Raw genomic sequence first — 13026 nt, forward strand, 5'->3', positions numbered from 1 at the left:
GCAGTGCGTACTCCCAGGAGACACTCACCTTACCGAGTACTAGTGTCGGAGACGGTGGAGGCATGACCTTCCGTAAATAGATCTCTGCTCTCGGGCGGGATGTATTATACCCATTGGTAGAAGGCAACGGTTAGGTAAGGTTAGGTTATTACAACGGTTTCCACGAGGGTTTCGGGGGTAGCGTATCCACACATACCCCGGGACGGGCTATCGAAAAATAGCACGGCGCGAGGTAAGATCGCGTGGCGATCCCTGACCGGGAGATATCGCGGTCCCCCGTTTAGCGCAGAGGGCGACCACCGGGGGGGGGGGGGGTTTAGTGGGTAGGAATCCCACATACCCCTGTCCTCCCCCCAGAGGCAGGGCATCTTGAATACCAGAAGATTTCCCCAACCGAAAAAAAAAGGTTATTACAACGGTATAGGATAAACATGGTAATGTTATATTGTCAATTACGTTACAATTTGTTGGAGCGGTATATAAACGAACGGACGTGCAAACATTTAGTGTATTGCGACTGATATTTGAGGCATTCGAAGGGTTATGGCCGGCGCACAGATAAACAGCGGAGCGATTACGCGCGCGAGATAAGCCGGCTGCGCGAGCGCTTGCGCAACTCGCCCATAGGAATTCCATACATGAAGTACATTTTTTTTCCGCGTCTCGCTTCGCCCCGCGTCCGTTTTCCCATCGCTACGTCACCGTCTGCGAAATGTTTGCAGTTGTACTGTTGTTATCAGAATGCATAACGACAAGTATTTATTTTTATTTACTTTATTAGAAATAAAAAGTAACAAAAAGCATTAAGAGAGTACAAACTTAGAAACTTAGAAATATAAAATTAGTTACAATTGTTACCTTATAACTATCTCACTGAGAACATTTAATAATTTATAGTCAAACAATGACAAAACAAATAAAACATTACTAAACAGGGATCAAAGGTTATGGTTTATAGAATAATAAAAAAAGTTTATGGAATACCAAACTATAAACTAACAGGTGGCGCAAAAGTAATGTCATAGTGTAAACGTGACTTATCTCACTCACTGTACTTTGACATTTATGTCTGGCCCCATGTCACTTAGGTCCAGAGATCACGAACACACAAAACCTTAAGTAGGCTGTAGAAAATCGTGCAATAAAGGCCGTTCCCAACCAGTCCTGAAATATGAAGGAGGTTTATGTCCATCTGTGCGCTACTTGACTGAATTAAAGATGTTGATCAATTAATTTTTTAACTAAGTATTTCCTTTCTTTTTTGTTAAATTTTATAGTAAATCTATTTTTTTTTTTTTCAAAATAGTTCCAAACTCGACATCGATAAAAGAATAAAAAGATTTTTTTTAATTTAAATTTCGATCTAGATAGTAAAGTTCAAGTATATATTAATATACATGCCAAAACGACAACTAAAATGAAGTTGAATATTTAAGTTAATATTTTATGATAATAATGTCGTGTAACCACCGTTAAACTAGTTTTTGCATCATTTTCAGAACACGTGTGGCAAGTGAATGTGCAGAAGAAGGGCCTGGGCGCGTCGAAGAGCATCCAGGGGCTGTACAACCTTTGCCTCACCGATAAGACCCTCACCCTCGTGAAGATCAAGAGCCATAACAACATCATCAGCGACCTCGGCATACCTGAGCGCGTGGAGTACTCCTTGAAGAACATCAGGAGGTACAACCGGAACACATTTGAACCTTAAATACATAATTGTGGCCTATCCTGTCTTCTGCAATGTCTTTTATCGTTTCTCTTCGTCTTTGTCGATGACTCTAGAATTTCGTCAAACCACGTGATCGAAGTTTATTTTATATATCTCTCATTATTACTTTACTTGTTACTTTTCTGTCCAAGGTACAGTTCTGAAGATTGAGGTTAGGTGCTGCCATCTTTAAGGACCTTAGAAAAGTCACCTACCGATTCTGTCTTGTCTTCTGTAATATGACACAATGAATCCGAAGATCAGAAGATCTCTTTCCGGATTCTCTTGTAACTCCCAATCTTTACTTTTCTAGTTTCTTCTTTTTTATATCACCTTCTATAGCTCAATTTTCTTATTGATGTTCTTCCAACTTCTGTTTACTGTAATGTTCTCTTAAAGTCGTTTGCCAAGTGCCTCTCATTTTTTGGTCAATTTGTCGTCAGCTGCTTCGGTCGCCATATCCTTCTACCAGCTTTGAAGGTGTTCAGAAATTTGTCCATTTTATCAGAACTTATATGAGTGGCTGAAGTGTAAGTTTTGATGCCTGAATTAATTATATTACTCTGATTAAAAAGTAAGGTGAATTTGTATATAAAATTTAAATTCTTTATTTATTCTTCTTAGTCAGTTTTATTTCCTACAAAGTAAAGCCCTACCGATAAAATGCACTTTTGTCATCGCTTTTTCATGTTGAAACAGTTGGAATAGTCTTCAAGAGCTTCGATTCGGTTTTTATCTCCTCAATCCTTTTCAATTTGGTGAACGTTTTGTTGCGAAACGATATGAATTGAGTTTTTGACGATTTTCTTTTTATTTTGACGATATTGGCAACGATCGAGACGAAGTTTTTGACAAAATTGAAATATTGGATAAAAAGTAAGAAAAGGACCAATATTTAGCCACTTCCGCACATGCAGTCGTAGTCGTGCAACAAAGTGCACCGCCCGCCAGCCCGCTGATAAATGCGCATGCGGCAAACAATGCGAATTATACAACTACCACCGCTAACACAGTCTCCCAAACACAGTTGACTCTGTGTTCGGCACTAATCGGTGTAACATAACTCCTGAAGATGCCCCGTGGAGGGGTGAAACACGTGTTGAGTGATTTGACGCATGTGTGGAAGTGGATAAATATTGGTTCTTTTCTTACTTAGGATGGACTCCCGCAAAATAACGCCTGATTCCATTGCAGGTGCGGTGACTCGGAGTGCTTCTTCTACATGGAGGTGGGGCGGCAGACGGCGACGGGCGCCGGCGAGCTGTGGATGCACTCGGACGACTCGAACATCGCCCAGAGCATGCATTCCACCATATACCAGTGAGGACCTCCCATCTTCATAGAGAATTTGGTAAAAGAGTCGAGGTCCTTGGGGAACTTCTAGAACGTACTATTAAGAGGTTCACGCTGTAGTGTCGATGAAGAAAAATGCATTTTGTATTGCAGCGCTTCCATAGAATCCAACAGTGTAGATTCGGACCAAAAAATATTACGAAGTAATTCGTTTAATATATAGGCGACACATGGAAAGGGTAAAAAAAGAATTTACATCCTAAATAAAACAAATATTGTTCTACCGAAACCGCTGTACCGCGCGTAGTGAAACCGCGCCGAGGCGGGGGGCCAAAGAAAAGTGAGCATAAGGGCTGCTGACGGGGGGGATGAAGGAACGCCACGGACAATATAATTAATGATTCGTTAACTAATTTCCAGTGCGATGAGGAACTGTGCGAAAGAGACGGAAAATGAAAAGGATCACATTATCCTGGGCAAGTCCTCGTTGCTGGACGGCAACTACCCACCACCCGCGCGCAGGCAGACGTACTCCGACGGCCGAGGACGAGCTGGACTGTACAACGGTAAGCGAATTGAAGCTCTATGGCACTGTGATAAGGTGCATTTCTTATATATATTATACTTTATTACTCTATTATATAATACAATGCGATCGTTGTTATAAACTATATATATAGGGATAAGGGTCAATTTGATACACAAGACACGTTAATGAAAAAAAAAATATGTTGAGCAAGTAGTACAATGACATCTATTTTTTTTTATAGATCAAGAGCCTTAATTATTTAAAAAAAATACTGGTAATTGTCGTAATCAAAAAATAAAATCAATTTTGGACAGATAAAAAAGTACTAAATTCCTATTGTTTTTTTTTAAGTGTCACAGTTAAACAAAATTAAATTAATTTCGGACAGATAAAAAAGTACTAAATTCCTAATTTTTTTTAAATAGTGTCACAGTCAAAGACGTTAATTATTAAGTTATCTATTTTTAGTCAAGTTAAGTTCTATGGTGTAAAATGTTTACGAAAAATACCCTGGTGTTTTAGGTCTTTAATCTTGTGGTCAAATAATATACAAATGAATATAATATCAAATAAAATAAGATACAAATGCGTGTGCAAAGATTTTTTATTTCAAAATCCCGATTTTAGAATTTTGGTCTTATGTACACATATACTTTAGGTTACCATAAAAGATGATTGAGTTTAAAAAGAAACGAGGGGAGATATGATGTTTGTAAAAAAAAGGTTTTATTTAAAGTTTATAGGTTGTAAAGTATAAATAGATAGACTGATAGATCTCTATTTCCAGGTATAGAACTTCCCCAAAAATCGCTTTTTTTTAATTTTGAAATTTGACTTTTTTGTGACCTGCAATTGAATACGCAATTAAAACACGCAAAAGAATGTTTTTTTTTTTACAAAAATCATATTTGTTGAAATTATTTAAACAAAATTACAAAATATGGGTATCGAAGTTAGATATAATGCACACGTATTTGACAGCACTCCTAATAATGATCGGTGTATGGATTTCGCTAATTTTTCGGTGGAATAATAATAATAATTATACACTGGTAATTTGTTTCGATTTCCCAGCAGCTGACATGGGTTATATAAATTTAAATATTGAAATAATTCGACAATTAATCGGAGTCAAAAATAATCGTTCAAGTTCAGTTTTTTTATTTTTTTTTATTTAAAAAAAAGTGGGTAGTTTAAAATTTAGGGACCAATGATCAATGCAAAAACATTAACGAACGAATAATTAAAATATAGAATCTCAATCTTCACAGACCACCTGCACGATCACCAGTAGATTAGAAATATATGCACTGTATAGTTCAGCGAAATGCTTTCATTATAATGTACACGTTTAAAATTGTTTTGTGCTAATTCTCTTACGACATGTATATAAACCGCCATTCACGACTCTACAAGATAAATTTTCCAGTCCCGGAGCGTGAATGGCTGTCCTGTAAGTTACTACTAACTTTTTTTTTTTATTTCTTACGTTTGTAACGAATGTATTTTACTAATTTTAGTGTTTTTGTGATGATAATAATTCGTTACATTCGTATATTTAGTATGTATTAGACTAGATTTTGCCTTTGTAGTTTAGAATGTAATCTATTGGGCTAGTTTTTATGTACACCCTCTATAGCATGACTACGAAGGGAGCACAAACATCAAAACACCATTCACAAGTACATCAAATAGTCCTGCTCCATATATCTGTGACCCAACGCCCATACTATATCTTCAAGTTACACGATTCAAAATTGAACTGTAAAAGTATGCGTGTAAGGGCTACATTGGCTCAATCTATTGCAGACAAGGGCCTGTGCGTTGGCTCGTGTATAAGACAGTGCGTGTGCACAGCAACGTACTCCATTGACGACTCGGCGGCGGCCATCGCGCCATTGACGCCTAGAAATGGTACGCAATCTTATAACGGGAACGCAATGTATACGGTCATAAGCGATTGTTACCGCTTACTCCCTTCCAATTCTCGTGTTTCATATTCGGTGGATTCATATTATGCTTGGTCATGTTAAATATTTCAGTCTCTGGCTTAACAGTTCGGCTTCATTATGGCGATATATTCAACAAATGCATATTTACCAAAAAATACAGTGTCCTTCAATATGGTGCTTCATGTGTCTGCTCATGTGTGCTTCTCATTAACACATGTGAGGGTAAAGAAAAAAAATCCAAATTCAATATATCTTTATTCAACAGCATCCATACGAAAGTTCCAAACATGCTTTGATCTGACAAGAGCTCACAACAAACTCAGACTACTTTTTTTCACACTCACCCATTTACAAAAGTTGTCTTCTATACAAAAGTGTTCTCCATAATTAGCCAACACATAAAGTTTAGGTAAATATGCATTGTAATATTCCATTCATTACACAGTGCATGCACCCCATTCATCTTTGTCTTGTTTATTTTTATATATGAATATATTTTTACTCATTTATATTATATTATATACTGCGGCCAGGCATGCGTTATACGTCTAACATATCAATATGTTTATCAAGTATTAATCTCCCCTTATAACACGGTAGACAGTTAGACGTTATAGCAAAACGCGTTGTACGAAAATTCTAAAATAATGCGCTCATGTGAACTCGTATAACGAGTTATGTAAAAATGTAAATTCTTTATTTATTCTTCCAAAATAATTTCATCGCCTTCAAAGTAATCCCCGTCTGATAAAACGTACTTTTGCCAACGCTTTTTTCAGTTCTCGTAATAGTCTGAATAATCTTACTCTGGTATAGCCTTCGAGACCTCTTGTTCGGAGGTTTTAGTCTTCTCAATGGGGACAAAACAGCGCCCCCTTATTTGCTCTTTGAATGATCATATATAGGCTGGAAGTAGCACGGAGCCAAATACAGTGATTGCAGAATGATATGAATCGAGTTTTTGGCAAAAAAAAAATATCGCGAAAAACTAATGCAGCATGATATAGACAAATCTAGACGACGCGTTTAATATGCAAAACATCCTTCAAAATGTTTTGGCCCAGTCAAATGATATTAAAACTTATAAACAAACGCTTGGCAAATGTTATAGATCATGGTTGAACAGACTTATTAAGACTAGGGGCCACTCGGGCAAATCATGAACTGATGGCGGGCCGGTCGCTAGAAGTATAGGTAATTAAAGACAATAAAGTATTGATAATAAATAGAATTCAATATTTTTCGAATGTACGAGAGTATTATTTTTGCCGCGGTCTGTGCATCCATGTTATAGACAGTTCTACCAACCTAGGAATAATAATTACCTTTCCTAATACCCGGGAGTTTTAAATCACTTTAATTTTTGATTTACTACAAGATGGATAAAGGTGGAAATGTTTTAATATAAGGATATATTGTAAATAACCTTTTAAGATATGTTGTATGTGTTTGCACTAATGAGTATATATTTTTTGCCGTTTTAATCTAACTTGAAATTGGATGTGGGATGGCGCATTCTTTCGGTTTGGGTTGCATGTGGTTAAGGCTAGATTTAACATAAGCTAACTTATTTAACTTTAACTTAATTGTGCTTTAACTAATAACGAATTAAATAGATTGTAAGAAAAAGTGTCATTTTGTAAATTGGTTCTTATTTTATTTCAGTAGTGTAATAAGGTACAGTCAAGATATCGTTGCCCCCCACCTGAATAAAATAAATAGGAAAATGTTACTTTTCAGGAGAGACGATAAAAATAAATTTTAATAATTATGTTCTTATGTTTTTCGGTGAGGTAAAAAAATTAAAATATTATATGGTTGTAGCATCGGGAGAAGCTTCTAGAAGCTACAAAACTACAGTGAAAGTTGTCACAAAAAATGATCACCGAATACATCACTGTTTCCATCAGTGGGATCACCGTCACGAGGGGGAAAATTGATTGTTAAGGGGGGCAATTCGAAAATGGACTCGATACTAGTATAATCCTTTCGCTTTCATATAAAAATTATTTATGTTGTATAGGAGGGCATAAGAATTTTGTGCTAAGGTGAGGCATGGCACAAAAGGTTGGAAAATACTGGACTTAAATGGTAATTGAAAAAAATCAATGTAATGTTTTTTTCAAGTGACGAAAACTATTTTGAACCAGTTTAATACAAAGTTTGCATTTTTTTATTAGAAAAGGTAATTGTTTGCAAGTTTTGAATTATTTGCCTTGTGAGATGTTTTTTATGAGGTCCCTATTCACCTTATAATTTTTTTTGTGTTTCCAATTTTTTTTATTTCTTCTGGTGATTTTTTTAAAGCGGTTTTCTGTGCGGTCTCTGTCCATCGTACATATAAGACCTCGATGAATGCTCATTTTAATTGGTCGTTAAATATATTGTTATACAAGCTTCGGGGACTCCCCGTGCGCGTGCAGAAGTTGAATAAAAAAATTATAGGTTGTAAAATAATGGTGTGTGGACTTACTTCGTCGTTTCAGCCAATAAACGACCACTGGAAGGTAAAGGCTTCAACCAAAGATCGCCAAGATCACCCGGTGCACCGCATCCAGCGTCTTACTGTTACTTGACTATGTTGTAGGTTCACTTAGTGGAGGGGGGAAGGGGAGGAATTCATAAAAAAATGAAACAAAAAGAGTTGCAGAGATTGTGAAGAATGGATATGAGAGTGGTAGCAAAACATAAACTAAAAAAAATGAAAAGTTCCTCGTCCTAATATGATACGGGGTACGAGGGGGTCCCAAAAAGAGGGCCTAAAAGTGTCGCAGCATCACCTTTCGGCCCCGACATTTAAATTACGCAACCTCATTGATTCATTTCACATCACCGATTTATACTTAAACACTATGTATTTCTATCACCTCTCGACTGTTGGTGATGGTTTGGTCAATTTGAATATATCGTGTTGTATGCGATGGTATTACATATATATCTAATACTTGATGTTGAGGTGATTTAAAGTCACATGCATTACACTTTTCTATATCATCGACAAACCAATATATGTCATGTTTTTAAATGGCCAACATGAAAGTGTTAAATTCGAAATACAAAAAATGTATTGGTGTCTACGTTACCGCTGTTATTTATATATCTTAGTGTTTATATTTCATAAGGTTTAGGTACATTGTTAAATGTAAAAGATTAAAATTTGATATAGCTAACATGTATTAAACATTTTACTATGTAATAAAATTATAATACACAAGATATAGTAACTTTTTTCGTAAGAAGCAAGTTTCATCTTTAAAATTAGACTGGACTGGCCCAGCTTGTATCCGGCCTATAGTAACTTTTTTTTTTTAATAAAGCTCATTCGGTTTTAAAGAAAAAAAAATATGTAAAATAAATTGATGAAATTAGAATAAAATTCGAGAAAAAAAATATTCGTTCAACAAACAATTCGTAATTCGTCATGGCGTCTGGTTAGTCGGCTAAATATAGAAACAGTTGCCGACATGAATTCTCTGCTATACAATCGTGCTATTTAATTTTGTCACGTAATATTCTCTGTTGATTTTGGTAAAGAATTGTTGTGTCTGGCAATTTAGGTTGTTCGTGATAAATCAAATTTGACATTTGAATCTTGTATATATTTACTGTATCTAAACATGTGAAGTATAGATTTGAGTAATAACACGTGTAATAAATATTTTAATTGTAGAAATTGTATTTCAATGGTAAGAATATACGACTTTTGGATAAATAAGCCATCAGTATGGCATACATTGGTTTGTCGATGTTCATTTGATTCGGATTGGAATATTTTGGTGTTTGATATATTGATGGGTAATATCATTTTAATTAACTTGTCGCACCAACACTAAGTAACCACTTATTGGACGATGATGCCTTTTATGTTCCTTTAATTAGTTTAAAAAAAATAGTTAATTTTTATGTTCCTCGAAGGCACCATCGTTCAACGGCACCTAACCGGAGCTCCGCGGCCGCGTGGCCCGGCGTCGTGTGTTTACGTTTCGCTTCTCATTGTCTTTCGCAGCCGAAAACCACCCGCCGAATAACCCACTAATCGAGAAGCCCGGGGACAACCCGGGCCGCCTCATAAAACACCATAGAACCGTCTCCCTACCCACTGGGTGCCCGCTATTCCAAGAGCCCCCGAGGATAGGCCACGGGAGGACATACTCCGCGCCCCTCACCGGGGACGAGGTAACGCGCGCCATCGTTGACAAGGCCGTCAACGGGACTGAGTTTACGCCGAAGAAACAGTTCTGTCGGCGCGCGAGCACCGGCACGAGGAGCTGGAAAACGCACGCGCCCAGCGCCAAGAGTACGTATCGCTGCCCGCCGCCAGCAGACAGACGCACCGCACCGCCTAGCTACGCTATGACCCGTCTCGCGCGGGAGTTGGCAGATGTAGTACCCCTATACTACAGTCCGGTAGCGTTAAAATGTAGTGAATCATCATTGTCCGCCGACCTAGTCACGCCCCGTAAACAAATCATTGTCCGCTGACCTATCTACGCCTTGTAACCAATCATTGTCCACCGACCTATTCACGCCTTATAACTAATTATCGTTGACCGCCGACGTAACTAATCCCTGTAACCAATCATTGTTTGCCCTACTAATTATTATCCGCGACCTGACCACGCCTCGTAACTAATCAAGCTTATTTTTACGCCTTGCAATTAATTAACATTGTCAGCCTTCTGCGCCCTATAACTAACCTTGTCCGCAGAAATAACTTCGCTCCGTAACCAATCTTTATTATCCGCCGACCTAACCACGCCGCGTAACCAAAATGTGTTTATTCAAGTAGGCATTAACACGCACTTGTATTATTTTAACATTGTGTGTACTGATAAGAGCTGGATAGAAACTCAACAGTTGTCTCTTTTTAACGTTTTTATTACCATGTAAATGAGTAAACTAAGTAAAAACTCATGAATGTTATAAGATTTATTTAATAATATACTTTTAATTTAACACAAAACTAAGAAAATTTATCATAAATGCATTAATGAAGACAATTTTTGTAAATAAAGGCTACTGTGCCGAAACCGCTGTACCGTGCTTTAGATATGATGGCAACTAGTCGGGGGGGGGTATCGGCATTTCCGTTGCGTCAGTCTGACAACAAGGAGAGGTATAGCGGTTTCGGTAGCATTATAACGAGTGATTTGATTGGTTGTTGTGGCTAGGCGAGCGGACAATAATGATTCATTGTATACTAAACGCGTAGCAACTATAGCTTATACTTGGTACACGACTTTACATGCTATATGCTTTTGTTTATATTTTAATGGAATAATTAAAAGTTAATTGGTAGTCGATATTGTATATAGGTTATGTCATTTTTATTTGGGAGGCAAGCTAATCTCGAAAAATATATCCTATAATTTTTTTTTAAAGAGATGGGGTTCTGTTTTTTGAGGAAAAAAAATTTGAGGTGAAATTAAATAATTTTGATGTTTTAAAAAAATTAGTGAAAGTTACAATATTTTTTTTCCAGATTTTTAAATTTCCTTTGCCCTGTACATAGATACTGCTATAATTATAGCATTTAGCATATTAGCATGAAAAATAAATAACGTTACGTTATGAAAGTTGTGATGATGAAAATGTCTGCCAACTCCTCAAATTCATGGTTTCGTTCCATATATCCATCCAATCTATGCTTTATTCCTGGATACCAGCATGTATACACGCTTACCTTTCAAATGTATTATATGTTTATATACGCTTTCACATGTGTGGTCTGCTAATTTAAAATCTATTTCAGCGTGTATTTAGGTTCAATTTCGTATGGCAAATGAGCTTTGATATATTTCGCGAAGATGGTCGAAAATGCTTTTTTATTTATTAAGCTGCTAGCGCTTTGTTTATTATATATGTGTTATTAAAATATCTGTGTTTCAGGGTTTTTTATGACGCCGATATCTAAGGTTTTTTTTAATAAAAATTTTTATTAAGTTTGGATGAAGTCGTGAACATAATTATAACTTTAAAACATACCAATATAAAAATAAAAAGTGTTAATTAAGAATTTTTGGGAACTCAAAATATGTCCATCCATATAAATATTAAAAATGTTTCAATTAACAAAAGTGTAGTATTTTAAGCATATGTTGATATGCATTCTGTTTGAAGACGAAAAAGCCGATTACTAAAAGCAAAAAAAAAATAATTTAAAAAGTTACTCTATTCTATTTGAAATTGGAACTGAATGTGGAAAATCTTTTATGAAAGGAGAAAATTTTCACCTATATTAGAGTGTTTAAAAAGGAGCGTCTTCGCTGGAAGGTCACCCCCTGACACTAGGCGTACAAATCATCCGCTTATATACTTATGGGGTCAATGATTTTGATGAACTATTCACATTAAAGGTCTTAAACATAACAGACTAGCTGCCCCTCTTACTTCACGTGGATATTAAATATAGAGAGAGATATTAAATTTTGTTGTACGTGCCTAATTATTCGCCCCCTCATACCCCCTTAAGAGTGGAAATTTGTAAAAGCAATTCTTAACTATATGAGTGACGTGGCGACAAGCGTGTTGATACTGGAATTTTAAAAAATATCTAATGGAAACAGTTAAAAGAAAAGTTCATTGAAACGTTGATATATATATATACATGTATATATGTATATATATTCATATATATGAAGATGTGTCTTGAGTTGTTCCGTTGTCCGCAGATGCGACTACGTTGCGGAACCGCTGCGACAGCATGCCGTCGCGCGCCTGCTCATCATTTGAGAATGAGCGCCCACCGCCCAGGCACGATCTCTTGGATGGTGAGATGATGACCATAAAAAAAATTCAAAATATACTCAAGTAGGCATTTACATGCGCTTTTGAATCGTCTATTTCAGTTATTCCCAAAGTTGTCTATATCGACCCCTAGGGGTCTATGACAACCTGCAAAGGGTCTACGTCAGCGAAAAAAAAATTTGAGGGTCCATGACAACACTTACACTGATAGTACCTATTTACTTAAATCATACTATCTTATAATATCAAAACATTTACATTATTTATGAAAGTACCTATGAAGGAAAAAAAAATATTTTATATGTTTATAAAATTACTTTAATTACTTACAAAATTTAGGCGAAATGTTGATTATTTATTATTAAAGCATCAGGTTCATCCTTTTCACTGAAAATATTGACTTATTGCTTATGGTTTTTTATTTATAGTTTATTTTATGTTTATTTAATGTTACGCAGTGGCGTAGCTAGAATATTTGGGGCCCCTGGCAAAATTGTGGTCAGGTGCCCCCCCTCCCATTTTTTTTTCTGAGTTTAAAAATTTTTAGATTTCAAAAACCAATGGCCTTATCTTTTCACGCACATAAACAGCTGCAAACCGTTTCGTTTTCAATAAAAATATGCGGTTAGTTTCCTATTTTAATAAATTCTTAGCCTATTTCATTAAATTCTTGATTTTGAATTTTGGGGCCCCAAAAGATACTAACGGGCCTAAAAGATACCAACTCCCGAAAAAAATTAAATAATAAAAATGTCTGACTAACGAACCGAACCAGTTTCGGCATATATTAAATT

At 36.2% G+C, this 13026-nt stretch overlaps 1 protein-coding gene across 3 annotated transcripts in view; it reads left to right on the forward strand.

Moving 5' to 3' along the window:
* Positions 1-13026, forward strand: part of chico (insulin receptor substrate 1 chico) — a 46723-nt gene that overhangs the window by 24102 nt on the left and 9595 nt on the right. The window contains exons 2-7 of one of the 3 annotated variants that reach the window (XM_068761683.1): positions 1500-1683; positions 2906-3031; positions 3425-3570; positions 5343-5447; positions 9492-9782; positions 12157-12255. In XM_068761683.1, coding sequence (XP_068617784.1) covers positions 1500-1683; positions 2906-3031; positions 3425-3570; positions 5343-5447; positions 9492-9782; positions 12157-12255 — 951 coding nt within the window. The remainder of the gene's footprint in view (positions 1-1499; positions 1684-2905; positions 3032-3424; positions 3571-5342; positions 5448-9491; positions 9783-12156; positions 12256-13026) is intronic. The other 2 variants (XM_068761685.1, XM_068761684.1) reach the window with 2 other exon arrangements.

The sequence above is a fragment of the Battus philenor genome, unplaced genomic scaffold, assembly GCF_028537555.1.
Source record: "Battus philenor isolate CCGP_79_NKW_IND1 unplaced genomic scaffold, ilBatPhil1.0.hap1 SCAF_15, whole genome shotgun sequence".
Taxonomy (NCBI): Eukaryota; Metazoa; Arthropoda; class Insecta; order Lepidoptera; family Papilionidae; genus Battus; species Battus philenor.